The following is a 23,687-nucleotide window of genomic DNA, read 5'->3' as shown; positions in this document are numbered from 1 at the left end:
AAGACATGGGGTCTGTTACATTTGACATGGGTCCTTATTACGTCTGACATCTACAGATAACACCACAAACCACTATAAGAACATCATACCAACAGTGGAGTGGAGTGGCTGAGTTAAAGTCCTGATTTCAGTCCTATTGAGATGCTGCGGCAAAACCTTAGGCGGTTTATGCTTGAAAACCTTCCAATTTAGCCAAATTAAAACGAAGAGTGGGCCAAAATTTCTCTACAGCAATGCAAAAGACTCATCGCAAGGGGGCAATTACATTTTCACAAGGATGATACAGGTTTTGAATAAATCCTCAATCTCAATAAATCTTTAATAAAGGGAGCGATCATTTAAAAAACTGCATTTTGTGTAGCGTTTTTTGAGCTGTGCTCAAAACATCATTGTTTAGTGACAACAAGGTTAAATCATTTCTTTTGATATAATAAAAATGATTAAGATATAGAGTCACTCATGACAAAGGATTTTAGTCTAAAGACCAAGTCAGTTAAAAGTCCACAATGTGTTTTCCACTCTGAGTTTAAACCAATGTGTCAGAATGAATGTCAGAATTTGTAGTTTTTTCACTTTTACATGAGAAAAACGAAATCGGCGTATATACAGACACAATCTATTCATATATAACGCTAATACTGTGCGTTACTGATATATCCAAAACCTGTTCAACTAATCTCTGTTCAACATAAGCTACATCTACAGTGCGTGTACATATATAGTCTGCCAAATAGATGGTGTAGCGCTCATGTTAGAATTATGCTGATGTATTTTAATCACATCAGTGGCATTAAATGCATAAAACAGATGCTACACATAATTTCTGGCTATTTTTTCCCTCTTCCAGTCAAGAAGCAGCACACAGTAAGCAGTGGTATCTATGGTGATGTGATTTGTTTTCGTTCTGTGATAATGAGTAATGAGCTCCTACACCAGTTACAAGTTCACCAGTTTTATCAACAACGCTCTTGTAAACTGTCATATGTTGTGTATCATAAGCACATAATCGTATATGTTAAGGGAAAATGATGCTGGATTGTTATCTTGCTATGAGTAATGTGTTTATTATAGGGTCTGAATGATCAGATTGTTTTGTAGAAGAGAGAAAGAGCTTCTTAAATGATGTATTTGTTCAGTAAACATTGCACAAAATTGCATATTTGCACTACATGGTATATTCTATATTGTCTGCACCTCATTGTATGATGGGTATTTGCTTTTTCTTGGTTAATGGTGCTAAGAAGGAACCACTAGTAGCACGGAAACTCATTTCTCTGCGTATGCCTATAAAGGATTTCATAGTCTTCTATATATTCTATATTACATATACATGGACTGGAACATATGCATTGCTGAGGTGACAGTAAAGTAATACTCCACTGACTCTCACCTTCTTCCTGGCCTGCTGCTCTGTGGAGTGTGATTTGACATGCTTGCGCAAGGAGCTTGGATCTGTGTAGCGCTTCAGACACCCTTGAATCTGACACGCGTACGGTTTCTGCACAGATAGAAACACACAGGTAGCAGTGCGGTATTTTCAGGAGTGCACCTGCACCAGCTTCTTTGTGGCGTCTTGTGTGGGTGGGCTGCAATGAAGATGTTAGTGTAAATGACAGGCTCACTGCATGCTCACAGTCTTTTTTTCAAAGACTATGGATGCACGATTATTTTGCACTGAAGCTGTGATTGTTTAGAACAAAACCAACAAAATACAGCAGATTCATAGTGCTACAATTCTAAGTTGTAACCAAGATCCGGACAAGATTAAGATTTTTATGAGTTTTTTCGTGAATAATATTTATTATTAATAAATAATATAGAAACTAAAACGTCTTAATTGTTATTTGCTTTGTAACTGAAAGCAGTGGTGATGTTATTCTCTGTTATTCTGTTCTCTAAAACATATTCACAATCACCACCTAAAGTAAAATGAACAGTATTTTATTAAAAAATACACAGCAGTGTTTTTCTACCTGTGGACTGCGGTGGTACTGCAGGTTTTTTTTTAAACGCAAAAAAAAAAAAATCATTACAATACAAACATTTAACCAAATGTAACTTAAAATATGACAAATACTGTTGATTTGTTTAATAAACGATGACAAATACCATTCATTATCTAAACCTGCTGAATCGAGCCGCAGCCCTGTTTTCAGCTTTACTTTCTTCCCTCTGTTCAGCCTGATACTCTTAGCTGCCCAGTCAGTCTTCTCACTAGGTGAGTCAGAAAAAGACGATCTGATCACTTAAAGCCACGGAAGCTTTTAATGGCCGTTTGTGTGGGCGACTTGAAAATGTCTGGGAATTCCTGATACAGAGAAAGAACTGTTTTAATCTGTTTATTCTGGTTTTGTTGATATTCAATAATAGTTCAGCTTCCCGTTACCTCAAACAGAGGCATCACACTCGGCTGGGCTCAAGAACAATTCCCCAGTCCACCTTACAACAAGACAGGACAGAGGCCGCTTGTTTATTGTCTCAAGACCAGTCTCAAGTACTACAGAACTGTTTTTCACATTATAAGTGTACATCTTTACATCAAAACAAGTGCTTAGCCATTAAGTTTTGAATGCTACATATAAAAAAATGTGCCAACGCAGTATGTACCCAAACATTCACAGGTTTATCTGCCAGAAACAAGTATCTCCATTTTTGATTTTCATTTTTCTTCATCAGCCGTCCTTCACGTTGTGTGAAAATTTCATGATGGACCAACAGAATTAAAATCTTACACTAAAGGTTAGGAAAATTTTTATCCTCTCCTGTTAAGCTGCAATTTTGGAGATACTTGTTTTCCTTTGTACAGCGACGGCTGCAATAAAGGGTGCAATAAAAACAATCTAACTTCAGCTTATTAGCTAACTTTAGCTAAGTTTATTAACAATAGAGACCCTTGGTGAAAAGACAGGGAAGGGGGGCATGTCCCTCCCACCTTTTTAAAATTGCACAAGATATATTTGCGGGTTGCAAGACGGTTTAAAAAAATGTACATGACTGGAATCGTTTTCAACACTTTGATACTTTGACCGTTTAAGATCAAATGATACTTTATAATCCCACAAACGGGGAAATTTCACCTCCGCATTTAACCCAACCGTGAAGTGAAACACCACATACACACTAGTGAGCGCACACACACACACACACACACACACACAAGAGAGAGGCAGTGAGCACACTTGCCCAGAGTGGTGGGCAGCCCTATCCACGGCACCCGGGGAGCAGTTGGGGGTTAGGTGTCTTGCTCAGGGACACCTCAATCATGGACTGTCAGCCAAGGGGATTGAACTGGCAACTTTTTGATCACAGGGCCAGTTCCCTAACCTCCAGCCCACGACTGCCCCCAAATTGTTTATGTGTTGATTTATGTCAAACAGTTAGTAATTGTCCTTTTTTAAATTAATTATCCTCATATTTAGTATTTTTGGGGTATTTTGCTAAAATATTTATAATAATATGCAGATCAGCCTAAGAATTTTGTGACATTCAAAACAATGGCATTTTAAAAAACAACAAAATTTTATCTACAAACTATATATATATATATATATATATATATATATATATATATGCTTTTTGTGTTATATCAACATGAAAAGTGTAACTGAATGTGTGCTTTTTTTGTTTATACAGTTTAAGCTTGAATTTCTGAATTGCTATTTGTAAACTACAGCCTCCTGACATTAGTCCCTTCCGCTTGTCAGACTAAATTTTCATCCTTGTTCCAGCTGCTTATGTAATTGTTTTTGATTTAATTAACTGAGGAAAGCAAACAGAATTAAAATACCCCTTATAAAACGAGCTATAGTGTAGTAGTGATGTGCCAAATATTCAATAATGAGGTATTCCAAAATATTCAACACACACAATATTATTACTCTGAGATTTTTAGATATGCAGTGTAGCCTGGTTTAATAAGATCCCGCCACACTGTCACATTGGGAGCTCAAGCTTTTTTCGAAGTTTCTACAGCTGTTAAAGTGTGTTATTGGTTTGAACACCTTCACAGCTCATGGCAAAGGTTGCAATGCTGTCTTTTCACACTCCATGTGTTATCTAGAACACCAGAGGGTGTTATCTACCACCTGGACTGAAACATAGTAGAAACCAAGGACATGATGCCTATTAAAACAGTAAAAAAACAAGACTTCAGAAATGACTGGAGACTCTGCTGTGCCATTATACAAAGTGCCAACAAGACAAAATGGACAACCACTAAAACGTACTGCTATTATCCGTTTTCCTTTCCTTTAGTGTCACAAAGCCCAAAGTTCCTGCCAGAGCGAGAAACTCTCTCCTACAGAAACCACTTTTCTCAGCTGTCTGAAATGCCTTGTAGGAATTCCAGTCCTCTGTCTTTGTTACAAGATGATGTAATCTCGTAATACAATCCTTACTACCCGCCTTCCGGCAAGCTTGGCACACCTTCACACAAGAGAGCTACAAAGTAATAACTAACTGCTCTGAAACGTCCTCGTGAAAGTGAATCAGGTCTACTGACTTGTCCTACCTGACTTAGAGGTTGACGTACTCACGTGCACTCACTTGCGTACCTGATGTACTCAAACTCATGCAGCTGACCTCATTGTAAGACTAGCCACAGCTGACCAATCAGACAACACTGGGCTCACTGGGAGTTGGGGCTTAAAGACACAGGAGCTCTAACGAGCTTTTCAGACAGACAGTGAATAGAGATTACAGTATGAGAAAGTGTATGTGTTTTTGAAACAGTGAAACATGTAAATCTTTGTAGAAATAAAATTATGAGCATTGAAAATGAGTATAATAGGTCCCCTTTAAATATGACATTCTCAACACTATATGACGTGTACAGTACTGTGCAAAAATCAGACTCATTTTTGATTTATTTCCAGTCAAAATAGACACTAAGCACAAGTCATTCATTTTACAGGTGATATTTCTGAGGAGATTCTGATAAAATGATTCACCTGCATAAGGAAAAAGAAAGTAAGGTCTCACTTTAGACCACCAGTCCACTATAGTCCCCTACAGAGTATCTACAGATGTTCTAACTGTTAACAAATGATCTGTTGATTCTACACAGTGGTGGGGTTGGGGTTAGGATTTGGACCAGGGTGAGGCTTGAGTTAAGGTTTTGGGTTGAGGTTAAGGTTAGTGTTAGGATTAGACTCAGGTTTAGAGTTAAAGAAAATGATGGTGAATTTAGTAGATAATTTAGATGAATGTAACTTGAAAGTAAATGAAGTAATGACAGTGCATCTAAAGTCAACTATTCAAATAAAATGTTACTGAAAGTAACTAAAATGGAAAAAAGAAGGGTTTCCAAAACTGGAGTTTCAGAATTCCTAAAGGATATAGAGAAAATGGAGCTTCTGACAGCTGTGCTAGATTGGGTAGACCATCAAACTTGTCACTGTCAGAAAAGCAGTACTCCACTTATGCTTCAGATCTGAAAATACTCACTGACAATGCTTTATTGCTATGGGTCTGAAAGAATGAGTAGCTGTCAAGACAAAAAAGGAAACAGACTAAAAAGAAGAACATTTGTACTAGAACACTTAAACTGGACATCTGGAATAAGGTTTCATGGACTGATGAGACTAAGTTTGTAATTACTTGGATTGCAAGAAGCAGAAAAAAGTAACCTATTTCTAGGACTCTGGAGATGTAGAAGAATATGAAAGCAAGTCACATGAACAGAATGGAAGCTATATTTAGTTGCTGAGGTTTCTGTGTGAAATACATGTTTTCCTAATGCTGAAAAATTCATAACTGGTTCTTAATGGCTGTTCTGACTGGGAATTAAATAAATGAGGGGTGAGCTTTGACTTTTGAACAGTAGTTGAACATGCAGCCTTTTATTTCTAATTACAGTATGCAATAATAACGTGAACTGGTATAAATGGTTGAGTAATTACAGTGACATTCATTTTTTTTTAGATTGGCACATGCCTCCTATAATAATCTCTATAGTTCTGCAAATAGTGAATGTTTTCCCATCCATGCAATATCCCTGACTTACAATAATCTATACTACTTGTGTAATACCTGTACTATTGTACCCTCTTTACTTTAGGATTCCTATTAGAATCCTACAGAAATAGTAGTGCTGTGCTTTTTTTCATAATGTCTGATTAATCCTGCAGCTCTATTATATACTCACTGTGTCAACATGTGTGCGCTGGTGCTTGGCTCGGTCGCTGGAGTTGCTGAAGGCTTTCTGACAGCCTGGGTGCTGGCACGTGTAAGGCTTCTCTCCGGTGTGGCTCCGCAGGTGGATCTTCAGGTTCTCCAGGCGTGAGAACGCCTTCTGACAGCCCTCGAACTGTCCGGGGTGATAAAAAAGAGACGATGAAAGAGAGACTGTTATTTCAAATATGGATACACGTCAATTATGCATAGAACAGAGGGAGCGCTCCAGCTGGACCCAAGGGCCAAGCAGCGTATCCGCATGCTTCAACCAGGAGGGGTCAGTGTTTTACTGCTCAAGTCAATCAACCATCTCTCCATGACTCCTCTGGTTCCACACCCTCCCTGAGCCCATTACCTGCTCCCTGCAGATCTAAAAGGTTCTGAATATGTATACCACTGTGACTGACATAGAATGGAATAAAAAGTCCCTTTTTATTCCTCCGCTGCTGCTAATGCACAGAAACAGCCTTAAACAATGATGCCAAGCAGAAGGTCTCGTTGTGCCTCATTAGTGAAGCATTGAAAAAAAAAAAACTGCTTCAGCACTGTTTCCCAATGAGCTCACCCTTGAGGCATGTATGTCCCATGCCCTTTGTCCTCTCTATGGCCAAGTCTGGAATGCGTAGGTCTACAACTTGGCTGAAATTACGTGAGTTGCTAACAGAACTGGTGACCTTACTTCATTTTTAAGAACAAGCCATTGATTTTTGGTGTCCAATTGTGAGTGATGACACCAGAATAGCTGAGATTCTCTCACCACTGCCCCCCCCCCCTTCCTAGAGAGGAAACAGGTCCTCAAAGTCTGGAAACGTTCATTACTTCCCTGTATGCGCTTTGATCCTTAGTCAAATATTCCTGATTCCCTTTTCCCCCAAAGGCCGTTCAGCTCAGCTGGCTAAGGACGAGTAAGTGCTTCGGACTGTGAGAGTAGGCTTCCGTACGATTGGCTGTGATTGCAGATATTTTATTACTATACAAATTATATTATTATACAAATCTATTATGTCCACATTTACTATTATATTAAAAAAATACAGTATGGTGCAAAAGTCAGAGACCACATCATTTCCACATAATAAACATAATTTCCTGTCAAAATGGCCATTAAGTACACATTTTTCATTTTAAGCAGAAAACATATTTAACAGAAAATTATACACAAGCCTCCAACACTAAGTATAGACTTTTCCCAGCATTTTGGCCTTCATGACTGCTTCTATTCTTTTCAAGAGACTTGTTTTCAGTTTTTCAAAGAAATCTGCATGGGATATTTTTACACACCTCCAAAGTCTTAAGAAGGTGGTTGTATTTTTTGTTTCTCACAAGTTATTTATTTTTTCAGGAGGTATTTCTGAGGAGATTAGATATAAGATAAGCCATTTGCATATGGAAAAGGAAAGTCTAAGGAAAACAAGTGGAAAAACCAGTTTCCAAAACTGGAGGCCAAAAAATTATTCAAAAATTTGACTCATAACGACTATACGAGACCTGGTATTACATCAAAACTGTACCCACCAGAAAAACAGCCCTTAAAGATTTCAGAGGAGAAAATCAAGCTCCACTTTTGCTTCAGCTCTGAAAACATCCACAGGCGTTTGGGTCCATCCATCCACTGTGAGAAGACAACTCTACACTATGAGTCTGAAAGGATGTGTAGCAAGAACCTCACTGAGAAAACACTGAATCTAGATGGCTGAAATGTGAAGTAAGGCTATATGGACCGATGTGTCTAAACTTGTAATTGGGATTATATAATGAGGTTCAGAAAATACAACCAACTTCTTAGACTGAATTTTGGAGGTGTGGAAAAATGTCCTTCCGGGTTTCTTTAAAAAAACGGAAAACGGCATCTGTGTAATTTTGTCATAAGTATATGTTTTCTGCTTTTTCCTGACGCTAAAAAATGACTAACTTGTCCTTAACAGCCATTTTGACTGGAAACTAAATAAATAAAGGAATAAATAAAGGGTGGTCTCTGACTTTTGCACGGCGCTGTATACTGTTTTCTCCTGTTGGATGTGTTTCTAAAAGCAAGTACTATTATAGCTTGGCATTTAGTTCTCTGGCCAACAGTCGCCACTCAATTCCTACGCCATCCACAGTGGCTTCCCTTAGATCAGCCTCTAATTACACGGGGTTTGTTTAAGAAGCTGAGTGTCTGGGCCTGGGATTAAACGCTTGCTTATCAAAGGAGCTGGAGGAAGGCAACGCTATTTCACAGTCGCTTCACGCCAATGGAATATTATCTTTCAGAAATACCCATTTTGAATAAAACCTGCAAATATTCTGCTAATGTCTGCTTGTATATGACAACTGCAAGCTATTGATTGCACTGCATGTTTGCTTGCATTGAGTCACCAAAAAAGGTCAAAAAAGAAGAAATATAATAGGCCCACTGTATTGAGCTTTTTATCCATTGTCATGTTTGTTGCAAACGTCTCTTAAGTGCACGACAAGAGCCATTAGAGCCAGAAATTACAACCGCTGTCTTCTTTAATCACCGTTTACTCATTAGGGTGCTAAACCAGCCCTGCACAATCGTGACTGCCCAGCGAGGATAAGAGGAACACCAGGCGGGAGAAAAGGAGCCAAATCAATAAGCATTCAGCTCAGGGCTGTGGAGAAAACAACAGACGCAACATCAGACGGGAGTGCCTCGGTGCACTTGGAGTAGCCTTTCAGATTTATTTAATAAAGCTCCGGACCCTGCTGGCTCCGCAGAGAGGCCGAAGGAACTAAAAAGACAGCAACGCGGCTCCTGTGCGCGCCTCAAAGCCGCAGCCAGCCCCTGACAGGCCGTGGCAGCCCGCCATGCCCCGCCACATAATGGCAGCTCCGTCCCATGCCAGCAGTCAGGCTGCGAACATCTCTCCCTCACCTCCCCCTTTTGTTTGCCCCTTTCTTACGCAAAGCCCTGGCATCTCCAGCACAACAACAACAACAAATGCTGTTTTTTATATTATTCTTCTCTGCCTTCATTGCCATGGCAGTGGTTTTTTGGACATGTCCCATCAATAGTAGACAGTTAATGTTCCCTTATGGAAAATGAAGTAATGGATTGCAATGTCAAGATCAATCATCCAGAGGCAAACAGGACAAGCTAGTGTAATCAGAACTGTCATATGAGAGTGTTTCAAAGTAAGGTTCATTCAGTTTAGCAAGAAGACCTACACACCTACACCCACGCTTGCAAAAACAAAGGCACGTAACTACAGAGACAAAAGGAGCCCTCTTGTAGATGCCAGTGCAGTTTCCCTCCTTACCCGCCAAAAGTCCTGCGGGTCACGTGATCAGCGTAGTATTCAGTACCATAGACAGAGAGCCAGAATTTCAAGTTTCTCTGGATGGACTAACTGGCCAGATTACAACAAAGGCTTTTACTTCAGGACTTCTCAATAAACATGCAGCATCTAATTTAACAATCCATGGTTTTTATATGTGTAAGCTATTCATTTTCACTGGGCACACTCTCAAAAAGATGGATCTTCAAGGGTTCTTTAGTAAAGACATTTGCTCTATACAGAACCATGAGCACTCAAAGAACCTTTTGCAAGAATACAGGGCTCTTTGCATAATGAAAGTCTTCTTCAGATGGATGGAGAATGTGCTGTGGATAGTTCCATATAGAACATTCTTGAAAAGGATTCTATATAACACACGGTGTCGAGCTTGAAACAATAGAGGAGCCCCTTTGGGTGCTATCTAGATCCCTTTTCAAAAAAGGTTCTATATATAGAATCATTTGTAACACATTGATGCACATATTCCAACAGTCTGAAGAACCCTTTCATGATGCAAAGAACCATATAATCTTTCAAAAGGGTGCTCATGATTCTGTATACACCCATTTTCTTTGCTAAAGACCCTTGAAGAACCATCTTTGTGGTACCATTCTGCCTTGCAATACCCTGCATGTACCTCTCTGCCATGAATGGACTGAAAATATATATTTTAGGCTACAATTTTATCTCAGAACTATTACGAAACAATCTCTCAGCTACTGTGCCATGTATTTGTTACCATTTCATGTAACAGCTTTCTCTAAGGGAGCTTTTAGAAGACATCTGGTTCCTATCTGGTTCTGGTCACTATTTCACACCAAACCACTCTGAATGACCATTTAGTTACATCTTAACCATTTAATTATGCACAAAAATTGCCAAAACAGGCAAATTTCCTCACTCCAAAAACCTGTTTTGCACCTACATTTTTAGAAGTATGCAAGATGAGGAGTTCATATTGTCCACCTGTCAGGGGAAACAAAGCACGCCTGAGTTGCTGAAGGAGAGCAAAGGCAGTTTAAAACCACAAGGTAACAGCTGCTGGATCAGACAAACAACTTAAAAACGACACTTAAAGATCCTTGCCAAACCTCCTGATAGCATGCTTTTGTAGCTGCTATTTCTGGTGGCCAGCCCAGCAATTCTCCTGGCTTCCATGGTAACCCTCAACACGAATACCTGCTCTTTTGATTAAAAAAAAAAGAAAGCGAGTTGTCATTCCTTCACTGCAGCCTATTGTCTTTATACAGTTTAATTAATGACTCCTACAAAGAACAAGACCCAATAATCGATATGATAATATCTACTAAGAAATATCAGAAATGCTATCTTTACAAAAACGATTCCAAAGTGAAGCTCGTGAGGAAAATGTACTGTGTAGAAAGTATAGCCTTTCTCTTTGAACGGTAACAAAACATGGATCCATATGTAAACGTTTAAACCTTCATCCTCAGATCAACGCTCGGAACAGGAACAGGTTCAGGCACGCTGTGCTAACGTCCTGCGATTGTGAAGCGTAACAGGATCTATTTAATTACGATCTCAAAGAGCGCAAATCTGTTCCAGTACGGCTCGTCTGTCTGTCAGTCTTCCAAGTGGCCTGACTTTGGCAAAGCTAAGGCAAGTGATGGTGGCATTTGCACGGTGAAGGAAAAACTCCATGAACAACAAGCAGCAAGCAGAGAATTTTTCAGCTTGGGTAGAGGCTGTGACCATTTTCTTCCCTTCTTGGTCTATGATTATGTGCTCAACAAAACCATCCAACTGTTCCAGGCTCCATGGCAACAGGAGCGGTTTTAAGTAATGAGTAAGTGTTTGGAGTGAAAGGTCGACCACAGGTATGTGCACCATTAATGATTGCCAAGATCAGATGAGAAGAGGAATGGCCATAGATCGCCCTTTCGCTAACCTGAACTCCTGTACCATCACAGCAGGTACTAAGCCAGAGGGTCACTCTCCTCCCTCTGGTGTCTAGACTCGTAGGCCACTGCCTCTTAGGCAGGGTGAAGCTCTGTCCACAGAAATAGCTCAGTCTGTTCTTTAAGGCTTCTTTAAGCTCGCCATACGGATTGTACCTAGCAGTCCATCTCAGGCTGTGCCACGCCTGCTGGCAGCCTCTTGACTGCTGACAGCTTGTCCAGCTGAGAGAAGTTGGTGGCTGGAAGTGGACCATTTCTCTGCCAGCGCTTAAGTGTAGGCCCTTTGTGCAACTTTAATAACAGCATAATTGTGTAAACTCCCTTGTCAGTCATCAGAGACTTTTACTAATTAGCTGACGGCCAGCGCTACAAGAGGAAAATACCTCCGCAGCTGAAGCAAAGTTCTGCCTAGCCTCAGCATGAAAACATATCAAAGCACACAAGGGACTTTAAACTGCTTGCCACCTTTTTTCTTTGCTAAAAACGGACTGAGATGCTTTGGCAGCGTTGTCAAAAAGGCCATTTAATTTGAGTTCCTTTGGACTGTTTTCCACTGGACTGTTAAGAAACGTGGAAGAGATGATTGCACGTTAAATCTGTTTTTTTCCTTTGGATGCTAAATATCTCAATATGAAAAACAGAGGAGCTGCAGATAGATAGTAACAGAGTTGGGTAGCTAAATTTACTCAGTTCAATGGGCATTCTGGCCTAAAACTAGAGATTAGGCCATTTGCTGTATTATGCAGTATTCTGTAGTGCAACAATGAAGAATGACCACTTTTATATTGTTTTATGTTTTCATTCACAAATGTTCTTTCACTACAATACCCAGCATGCACCATGCAAATACATCACTGAGAATCCCTGTGGTGCCACCTGATCGTCACTGCTAGCAAATCCACTGATCTATAGGCTAATAAATACAGCCAGCTAGCAATAGTTTTACTCTTGCCCTGGTTTCTGAACAGTAAAAAAACCTTCCTTCCTTACTTAGAACCAAATGGACACCAGTTTGTGGCCAGAGAAAGGAAGACAAAATGAGGTAAAGAGTCTAGATACCCTACCTTGCTATCTTTAGCTTTTAGCAAGTCGTCCTCCTCATCTGGTGAGTAATTTTTGTCGTTTGAGTTTTTCATTCTTTCCATTGCAAGGATGCTTTAAAGACAGTTATTACAGTTACACGGCTTCCTAGCAGCAATCTGCCTTCCTTCTGCATTTCAAAAAGCATTTCAAAACACCTTAATCACCCCAAATCCACCTCAAATCGGTTGTAGTTTTTCAAAAGATCCTCCCACCTTCAAGATACATCATCAGAAAGTGGTTTTTCTTTTCTTTAAACCAGTAAATCTCACTCAAGAGCTGGGGTTCAGCTCCATGCAGCTCTTGTACTGCCCTGTTGCTGTTCCACAGCAGAATTAGATTCTTAGGTGAAAATAAAAGAATCCTCCTTTGCAGTAAAATGAAGTTTTGCTGATCATTCCAACATGGTTTTAACTGTACCTGGTCTTAAACGCTGGAGTTAATGAATAACTGCTAATTCACCCTTTAACCCACACAGACAACAATCTCGCCTAGCTAGTAGCTAATGAAAAGGCACAGAGAAAAACTCCAGATGAACATCAATAATTTGGACACAAAAGGACTTTAATAAGCACTCCAGCTGGTTTCCTAATATGTTTAATCCACAGCAAGAAACTGTCAAACACTACAAAGTTGCAAAGCTTGAGGTCGGCTTCTTTGAATTTTCCTATTCCACCTTAAATGGTGCAGCAGTTCTGTTCATTCTGTTGCCTCGGGCACCTTTTAAGGTGGAACAAAGAAATCGAACAAGAAGCTGGCGAATGAGAAGCTGACTTAAGTCTCGTAAAAAAAAGTCAAACTTTAAGAGCCATTTTACAAGTAAACATTCTACTTTTGAGGGAAAGTTTCCTGCTGGAGATGTGAGAAAAGTGGCTATATCTGAGCTAAAACTAACAGAGCAAGGAAGTCTGTGTTTTTGTTATATTTATTTATTCATTATATTTTTTTAGCCTTTATTAGTACATTAACACTTACTGAGACACATTTAGAGCCAAGATGGTAAAATGGACATAAAATGTTGTGGAAAGGACAAAATGGTTCTTCTTAACAGTAAGTAAAGTAAAGTAAGTAAGTAAAAATGTCAAATTATACTTTAGTCATTCAAATTTGGTTTAATTTAGTTCATTCACCCTTTTTGAACTTAGGAGCTTTAGTATTACTAAAGTAGAACGGCACCTAACAAACATTAGTCCCTATGTTGATAGTTCCTGGATGGAATAAGAAACTCTACACAATTCTATGGAGAACACAGGACTTGAGAAATTTTTGGACCATTTTTAGCTAACCTTCTACTTGAATCATTATTTTCATTTAAGTAAGAATATCTCTACTTGATATTTCAGCTACTCTACCCATTTTGGCATGGTATTAGATGTACTCTTTCAATAGTAAGCTGTACTGTGCATACCGTGCATTTGTTTGGCTTCTCCCCAGAGTGTACCCTCATGTGGATTAGGAGTTTGTAACGAGCATTGAAAGGCTTGTGTCTCCTGGGACATCCTGCCCAGAAACAGGTGAAGTCCTCTCCTTTGCGCTGATCCACATGCAGCTTCTCAATGTGCTTGACTAGCTCCTCTTTGTGGCTGTAGGTGGCGCTACAGTCCAACCACTGGCAGCAGTGTGCACCGTTAAAATCATCGACTTCCCCCTCTTCTTCCTCCAGCATAGGGCATAGAGCTTGGGACTGTCCCAGAACACTGGGATTGTCCATATGAGGCACAGAGTGTAGATCTGCAAGGTTCTGACCATGCCCCAGGTGACCACCAGGTGATCGATGTACATGGTGTGAGTGATATGGTGGTGGAGGACCCCTAGGAGGGCTAGAAGCCTTGACAATGGCTGCCATTGCAAACTGGGGATGTGGAGAGTTTGCAAAGTTACTATAAGGAACATGTTCTGCTGTTGCAATGATAATCTCTTGTTCAGGTAGAAGCTGATGTTCCACTACCAGATTAGTCCCTCCTCTTTGGCTGTTGCATGCACCCCCTTCTTCCAATCTCTGCATGCAGGCGCTCAGTCTGTCAGGGGGGTGGGGGTTAGTGGTTAAGCCTTGGCCTCGTGAAGAACTGACTTTTGCACTAGAGTTAGCAAAGCTAGCATTGGGAATACAGCTTCCTCTGACTCCAAGGAAATGTCCACATACATCAGACTGCAGGGGTGAACAGGTGGGCTGGGAAGCTGGAGAATTTTGGGAACCAATAATGTAAGCCACCAATGAGGTGGGTGAGGTCCGGATGATGGAGTTCAAATCAATGCCGATACCATCAGACAGAGGCGAGATGGACAGGGCTCTTTTCTTGCAACGGCCAGAATGGCGGGGACTGTTGGTGTCCTCCTTAAACAGATAAGCAGGGAGAGAGTTCGGGTTAGAGATACTGGTGGCTCCAGACATGGACGTGCCTGGAGGAAGATTCAGTAGCTCCATCCCTTCAGCCATCTGACTGATGCTGTTCTGCTCCCCCAGCGGTGGTAAAACACGGTAGCCGTAAGGCCAGTCCAGCTTGCTGCTGCGTATCGACTGGCTCTCTGCAAGGCTGAGGGTGGTGGAGGCCAGGGACTCTCTGGACAGCACGGACCTATATCAGCACAAGTCCATAAACAACTTTCAGAACCACAACATTAAAAAAATGCTTGTGACTGCCATTTTTTGCTAGTTTGTTTGACAGCTTGCAGGCCTTTTGGACTAGTTTACCTGGCATCTGTGAAGGGTACAAAAAGGCCCAGAGAATGAGGAGGGCAGTGGCCAGCAGAGGACTGCACAGTCGCTGTAGACACTGGGCTCAGACTCTGGACTACCATAGCACTGCTCGTCATCTGGAGGTTTGATCTGCCACATTGTCCCAGTAGTTTTCTATGAGAACCTGCAAAGCAGTAGAGTCATCAAATCTGGCCTGGGGGGCCAAGGACAGTTTAATTGTTTTAGTGATTCAACTAATCAATAATATGCCTTTAAATATGGCATGTTATGTACTCAGATGTTATTCAGTAACTACATGGACTATTCTTAGGTTGTAAAAGTGTATAAAAAATGTTTAATCACATTGGTAGGTCCTGGTTTAGCAGGTGTATTTGAGCAAGAACATGCCAGAGACCTGATAACCTTTGTTGTGATGGAGCAGTCATTTGTCATTTTCTCATTCGATTCTGACAGAATTTATTTATATATACCCTGCTCTTCCCTATCAAGATCTATGCATTCTTTTTTTTTACTTTGCACACTACAGTTTGTGTACGCTTGTCTGCGTTTCCACAGATTAATGATTAAGAATGCAGACTATGACAGAGCAACCCATTTGCTCTTTGTAAGTTAATATTAAACTTCACACTGCTTGAATAAAAAGAAAGCATCAAGAGCAATATCCTTTTTAAAGTCATGCTCGAGTCGTTTAGTGAAGTACTAGCCTAAATAATGTCACTTTGTGCCATACAGCATGATTACAGGACTGCTAACACCTTTTTCTATTAAGGCACAGATGGTGTCGCACTGCCAGCACATTAATTCACTAGCCATCTCCATTCTAGACTCAGCTGGCCTTGCTGCTAGATTTATGTTCAATATATATATTTCTCCCAATTCATCTACAAAAAACTTTTGCTGGCAGAGTTATAAAACTGTCTTCTCCACATATAAACATGCCTTTTGTCTTCCTTAAAAGAAACACATGAATACTCATGAAATTCCCAAACCTGTGGAGCTTGGAAACACTTTCTGCTCTGTTAATTACTAATGAGTTTTCTTTCTCTCTTTTGCCTGGGCCATAGCTCGTTTAGGAGCAAGCTTTCTGCTTGGTTAATTATCAAAAAATATGAAAGAAAGGGTTTCAGGGAGAAGACAAGGTAGGGGCCGCCGGACAATATTGAAGTGAAGTGAAGTATGAACTCCGGTATGTAAATCAACAGTGCGCTTATTCTGAGAAGATAAGACAAGAAGATGTTTGGAGAGAGGTCTTTATAAAGATATCTCACTTTGGTTATGTCTGTAATCTTTCACTAAGATGGAACAGTGCTTTACAGGATTAATGCTAAAATGTCAAAGATATGCTTTTCATTGCGCAACAGGCCTGCACAAAAAAACCCCCCAAAAAAACACAATAAATGGATATGAATGCCATAAACACATTGTTAATGGCCAGAACGGATCAAATTACCTTACTTTGAAGTAAAGTAAATAGACTGCTGGGGACAGAGCATTAAAAGCCCAGCAAGTGCTTCCCTGTGGTGAGCCTGAACCCCAACTTAACCATTTAACCAAATGGTCATTTATAAAACAGGCACATGCAGCACTCTAAACTATCCCGAACTACTAGCCTGTAAAAATGCTTTAAACATGATTACTATTCTCACTCTCAAGGTTGTTTGTAAAATAAGTAGAGTGTATGGTAAAATGTATGAAGCAGTAATGTTCACTGTTCCAACAAACCTGCATCATCATAAGGGACTTTTTAAATATATCAAATCAAATCAAATCAAATTTATTTGTATAGCGCTTTTTACAACAGATGTTGTCACAAAGCAGCTTTACAGAATTTCAGAAAAGAAAAAGTTTCAAGAGAACTGTAAGAATGTACAGATCCCCCCAGTGGGCAAGCCAGGGGCAACAGTGGCAAGGAAAAACTTGGGAGGAACCAGGCTCACCAGGGGGGACCCATCCTCCTCTGGTCAAACTACCTACAAGTGATTATATTACTAATATTAACAGCAGTAATATTGGTATTAGGAATAAATATATGACCTATTCCACTAAACTGAGTTAAAACTGCAGTCCCAGAGTAAATGAAACTATTTAAAAGAAACAATAAAGTATTCAAACTTTTGTTGTGATTTTTTTAACCCCTTAACATTCCAGGCTTATTACACACTGTGGCTTATTATCTGATTATCATTAACTACAGGAACTTCATTGCAGATTAATGGAGCTTTTCTTAGGTTATAGAAGTGTGCAACAATGGCTTGGTAGGGAGTTAAATCCAAGGCGTTAACTGCGATAGTAAGAAACTAAATATGTACAAAATCATCATTCATATGGTACTTTCTATTGGGAGGTGTCTGTCCCAAAGCCTAAGACCCTAAATTTGCACTGAAAATAATTTGAAATTAATCTTTTGTTTCAACGTCATTTTTGAAAATATCTTCTGACATCAAGCTTATTTAGATGCATTATGAGTTTAATTTTTAAATAAAAAAAAACATCATTCAAAAATTGGCTTCCGACATTTTCATGTTGCTACTGAAACAGAGTTTTAGTCAGTAGGCAGAGGCTTATTTCACACCCCTTTATTTAAGAGCATGAAGTAAGACTGCATCTCTGTCCCTCATGACCACATGGAGAGTGGTTAGATCCCACTGTTTTATAGTAAAAGTGTCCCAAAGTCTAAAATCAAGGGGAACATTAAGAACTGTCACTACCCGAACACATTTCTTCGGCAGTTAGTGATTTGTTTTTGTTTTAATGAAAAAATTATGAATTTATGTGTGTCCAACTCATCAAAACTGTGTTTACAAGGACGAATAGCAAAAGCTGTTAAGGGAATCCTGCCTGTCAGTTTAATACTAATTGATCGATCTTCACGTCGTGATCACAATATCCAACAGCTTTATCAATTATCACATTTTATGTCCATATCGAGCAGCTATAGAGTGCTGATTTCAGTATCTGGTATCTGTGGAAGTCTGCTAAAGCACACCAGCAGCTGTACCTGATGGCGGTCAAAGCATAAATCTTCACACTGTTTTATATGACATATTGAGAGGTGAGGTTTGTGTTTAAAAAGGGTGGGGATGTTCCGTATCTCTCGAGGACCATCATGTCTCATGTTCCAGCTCACTGGGCTGAGAAATATGGAGAGTGCGGTGCATAGGCAAAGGCACGGAGATTGCCCATTTTCTTTGAAACTAGACAGTGTTGATGTATTCCTTTTCATGAATTATGAACATTGTCTACCCTTGCAAGCAAACACGGTTATGTATTTCAAAACGGATGTTAAATGAACAGAGCAAGAAAAACTTGAGTGTGTAAAAAGTCAATCTTTCATGTAAAAATGTTGGCTTATAATTCAGAAATGACGTGCAGTATTTCATCTCCACGTTATAAACGTGTCATTGTTCTGTTAATCACTAAAACAGTAACTTTATGGAAGGAAAAAACATCCTAAACTTATTTGTTAATGTAATTTTTCTCAAATTTTTGTTTTGTTCATTCATCATGAAATGTTCACACTTTATAAAAGGCAACATTTTGGAGTGGTGTTAAAAAACCCAAGTTCTAAAAAGCAAACAAAGTACCACGGTTTAATTTGATGATGATGACATTCAGAGTGTTACTGCTTAATATCAGCATCAGTGGTTATGCTTATTATCTTTAATGCCACACTCTGGATGACTGGATCACACTGTGCTGGGTTGTTGGGGTCGTTTTAACTTAGAAATGGCAAATTTAATCTCCACAGCTGATAAGCACATCACATTATACACTGTAAACCCAAACCCACTGGGTTTGTAAAATGAACTGATAGATCTACTGACTCTTCAATAACACCATATTAGTTGACCAACTGGTTGCTACTTGTGGAGTAATGTACTAATTAGAGTTCTTCGATATGTACATGTAGCGCTAATTAAATGATATAGCACTGTGCGAAAGCCAGAGGCCACCCTTCCTTTATTTCATTTCTGGTCAGAAATGAGTATTAACATAAGTTATTTATTATTTAGGAGACATTTCTGAGGGGATTAGATAAAGGATAATCCAGTAAGAAAAGGTAAAGTCAAAGTAAAATAACTGAAAAAAAGGGAATTTCTAAAACTGCAGTTCAGTAAAGAAAATGGGAGGCCTAACAACCACCTGGAACACTAGGTAAAAGAACAAAACTGTCCCTATCAGACAAACAGCACTTGAAGCTTTCATCGTTGTGCAATCAGATCTGAAGAAATCCACATGTGTTTCTGGCCATTTCACCACTGTGAGAAGACAGCTCAACACTCTGGGTCTGAAAGGATGTGTAGCTGTCAAGAAAAAAAGGGAATAAACAAAACAGAAGAAAAATCGCAAAGCTGCTGGTGTTTCTCAGAACAATATACTGACCACACCAGAGTCCAGACCTCAACATCACTGAATGTGTTTGGGATGACTCGGAAAATGCAACCATAAGACTGAACCTGAAAGTGGGGACAGGTCTCCCTGCAGATTTCTTTGGAAGAACAGAGGACGAAATAAAGACAAAAGGTGGACACACTACACGCTGAACATTTTTGAATTATATTTAGTTGCTGAAGCTTCTGTGTTCACATTTCTTCTTTTTTCCAGGTGCTGAAAAATGAATAACTTACTCTTAATTGCCGTTTTGACTGGAAATGAAATAAATTAAGGGCCTCTGACTTTTGCTCATTAGTGTATATGTAATTAACCCAAAACCTCTGAGTTCTACAAATGTCTGGCTTTTGATTTTATGAACTTATTATTTTTAGTTCTACTAACTTATGAAACCTTGTATCACCAAATTGCTAACTTAATAAAGTAAGGTAATAAACATTCTTAACATCTATTTATGTAACTTTTATTTTATTTTATGTAACACTTGAATCTCTATAGGTCCATTTGTCCTGAAATGCTCACGTGATGTAAAGGTCAGCTGACTGAAACATGTGGCACAGCTTTTCATTCATTTTTCAGTACCACTGCGTAGTTTCAGCATCAGCGCTTATGTTTATTACCTTTGATACCACTCTGTAGGCCACTGGATCTCACTGCACTGGGGTTGGTGGGAGGAACAGGAGGGGACGTTGCTTGTTTCCATGACGACTGCGGAACACTGAAGGTGCTGTGGTGCTTCCCATTGGTCAACACTTGCCTGTGCAGACTCAGGGCAGGTAGAAGGACTGTGCTTCCAGATGTCGAAACTCCAGTACCTGGGCCTGGGGTGCCATGATTTGAGGAAACCCCCGAGCTACTAGCATGCACTCGGATGTGAGGAACCTGCTGCCCTGTAATAGTCCCCAGAGACTGAGGCATGCTGGAGGGAGAAACCAGGAGGTTGCAAGCTTTTCCATTCATTTCTCTCAGTGCTGCTTCAGGCAAATATACCAGTGGGCCAGAGGCAACATGCTGTGAAGACAAAATGACAAAGCTAAAATAACACAGAATGGACATTGTGCTTGTGGGTTTTCACAAGTTATGACTAAATAAATTTATATATGAACAAAAAGGCATTAAAGTGAAGTTCAGCCAGAACTTCATATTACCCTTGACCCCTCAATGCCTGTGATCTTATTGCGATTGGTGGTAAAGCTGACATACTGGTATAATTTAAACCTCAGGATATGAGAAAAGGAAAAGCCTTTTCATACATGAAAATGAAAAATATGCTTCTGCAAACATCCATGATATTTCAGTAGTTCACTGTCAACACGCAGGCTTTTTAATTATGCTCTGCTTTGCGTCACTGAAAGTAACATTATTAGAATAAGATACAAGCTTATTTATGCTTTTCCTCAAAGACCCTCAGTTCAGATTCAGCATTCTTCTTGGGATTACATTTCCAATTCTTCTCCAAATTACTTTCGCAATCTTTCTTTAGCTCTGCTGGTGCTCATAACTATAGAACTTACACTTTAGTTTCATTTTAGATACTGAATAATAATTTGTAGTGTAGAACTCAATTATTATAAGCACTATTGTACTATTGAAGTCTATATATATATATGGGCAGTTGATTGTAACCAACCACATGCTGCAGATGAGGCTGAAAGAGATTAAGTGCACATTTAGGATCAATGTCTAGACAATATGTATTCCAACATGCTTGTAAAATGTCTGTATAACTCAGTCTTTAAGCAGTCATTCAGAGGGGTTTGATGCAAATCGCTCTATTCTAAACAAAGCTACTGGGACAGTTTCCTCACACAAAGTTACTACATGCAGTTAGTACAGAAACTTTACCTGATTCCTGAGACACTGAGTGTGTTTACATGCACTTATTAATCCGATCATATTCAGATATTCAGGTCTAGAAATCCGATAAAGAGGCTGGATTTTACCTCAGTAATCAGATTTCTCAGTGCATGTGAACTCTTACTCTGATTTCTTTCAGATTTCTGAGTCTGCACATGTGCGAAACAGATGGTGGTACTGGAAATAAGTGAGCAGTGTTGGCACGAGATGGCAGGAAAACACTTTTGGAGCGACATAAATAAATACATGCTTGACGAAATGAAGGATTCAAACATTCCTTAACTTCTAGATCATGTCTGTTCATATTTTAGGTAAAGTGGAAGGTGAAGTTTGAGTTTTACACTATGTTTTTCGTCACGTCTTCTTCTGTGAGTTTATTGGCTGGTCGCAAAGCAGAAGTCTGATTACTATCTGACTCATGTAGACTAGGAGTTTCCCATTATCTGATTACTCAAGTGCATGTAAAAATGTTGACTGGATTACTGACAAAATCTGATTTTCTGCAGTTATCAGATTATTAAGTAAATGTAAACACACTCGCTGTTTTATAACAGTTTGCAAAAGGTTTTGGCCTAAAACCAAATTTTTTAAATCCATTTTATGGTAAAGAGGCACATACAGGGACTGGATGGTGTGGATAGTAAATTAAATGGCTACATTTGTGTTGTAAACATTGTGAGCTCTGGTTCCCATCAGCACCATTTCAAAGAAATTCTAAGGCAGTAAATTTCTCTGGAATGGAGCATTTCACATCAGACCACCCTGAATGACTTTGTTTACATGTCAAAGAGAGAATTACACCGACATTTTAAAAACTCAATGGAATTCCCCTTTAAGGGGTCAAATAATGTCCTTTCACAAACCAGCAGATGATAGAACTGCATCTGAATCGTCCAATGTAGACACTCTGTAGACGCTTACCTTGTCTGTAACTTACACTCACGTAAAAACCCAATTTTCTCCCCAATTTAGTCGTCTTCAATTCCACCTGCTACTTAGGACTCCCTCAGTCACGAGACACTACCAACGCTAGGAGGGTGAAGGCCAGCACAGGCTTCCTCCGAGACCTGTGAAACCAGCCACCACTTCTTTTTGATCTGCCACTCATGCAACGTCACAGGACAGCCGAACTGCCAGATCTGTTACGTCAGCTAACAGACGCCTGAGCTGACTATCATCGCGTTGGGTGATTGGGGGAAAAGGGGGGGCCATCCTACCCACCCAGAGAGAGCGAGGCCAATTGTGCTCTCTTGGACTCCCGGCTACGGACGGCTGTAGCATCACCAGGGATCGAACTCACGATCTCCTGATGATAGAGCCAACGCTTAGGCGGTTGCGCCCCAGGTAAAAATATTTTGATATCACTTTAATTTAAGCCTCTAACACTAACCCAATCCTCAGCCCAAAACCTAAACTCAATCCTTGATCTAACCTTAAATTCGACTGAATTTTGATGGAGAGGAACATGAAGGTGTGAGAGTGTAAATTCACTGGTCCTTCTGGACAGTAGATGAAATGGCTATATCTGTGTTGTAGACATTGTGACCCCTGGTTCCTATCACCACCACTGGACCATTTCACATCAAACCACCCTGAATGACTTTATTAACATCTCAACCACTGAATTATTTTTTTTTCCCTAAGATTCTTCATAATTAACAGGTTTAAATGTAAACAGAGTCATTCAGTGTGGTTTGGTGTGAAGTGGTGTATCTTAGAGAAACTCAACCCCTTTCTTTACAGTGGTGGTGATAGGAACCAGACGTCTGAAGAGTTTAATGCCTCAAAACAGACCCCCTCAAAAACTTTTTTTTTACGCTTACGAATATGTTACCATCATCAACATTACTTATTAAAACTCAGCTGATGCATGTAGGTTCACAGGTGGTTTTGGATAGTAAATAAAATGGATATACAGTGATGACGACTTCTGGTTCCTATCAGCACCACTGTAAGGAAATCTGAGTCAGATTCCTCTTTAACTGTAATGTTCTGGAGAATCAGCACCAGCCTGTTAATCATTCGAACATCTGTAGATGATCTGTAGGGGGTTTCCACACGTTTGAGAAGATTCTGTGAAGACCGTCACATGAGACCGTTTCAGTGCTTTAAACAGTAGAAAGTATCTTCTTGAGACGAGGATAAAGTTGGCTTGCTATTCGCTAGCTGCTTGTTCGAATTTCTCCGTTCCACCTTAAATGGTGCAGCAGTTACGTTCTGGCCCCTCAGGCGCCAGAACGTAACTGCTGCACCATTTAAGGTGGAACGGAGAAATTCGAACAAGCT

The 23,687-nt window shown here is 39.8% G+C and overlaps 1 protein-coding gene across 2 annotated transcripts in view; it reads right to left on the bottom strand.

Annotated features, from left to right (window-relative positions):
* The window catches only part of glis3 (GLIS family zinc finger 3), a 37,679-nt gene that overhangs the window by 13,599 nt on the left and 393 nt on the right, over positions 1-23,687 (bottom strand). The window contains exons 2-6 of one of the 2 annotated variants that reach the window (XM_017710749.2): positions 20,165-20,555; positions 15,147-15,315; positions 13,863-15,030; positions 6,146-6,307; positions 1,391-1,498 (exon numbers count right to left, since the gene is read on the bottom strand). In XM_017710749.2, coding sequence (XP_017566238.2) covers positions 1,391-1,498; positions 6,146-6,307; positions 13,863-15,030; positions 15,147-15,315; positions 20,165-20,504 — 1,947 coding nt within the window. In that variant the 5' untranslated portion in view covers positions 20,505-20,555. The remainder of the gene's footprint in view (positions 1-1,390; positions 1,499-6,145; positions 6,308-13,862; positions 15,031-15,146; positions 15,316-20,164; positions 20,556-23,687) is intronic. The other variant, XM_017710750.2, reaches the window with a different exon arrangement.

Source organism: Pygocentrus nattereri, chromosome 18 (genome assembly GCF_015220715.1).
Source record: "Pygocentrus nattereri isolate fPygNat1 chromosome 18, fPygNat1.pri, whole genome shotgun sequence".
NCBI classification, from domain to species: Eukaryota; Metazoa; Chordata; class Actinopteri; order Characiformes; family Serrasalmidae; genus Pygocentrus; species Pygocentrus nattereri.
The sequence above is the reverse complement of the archived record's forward strand: the minus strand, read 5'-3'. Positions and strand labels throughout refer to the sequence as shown.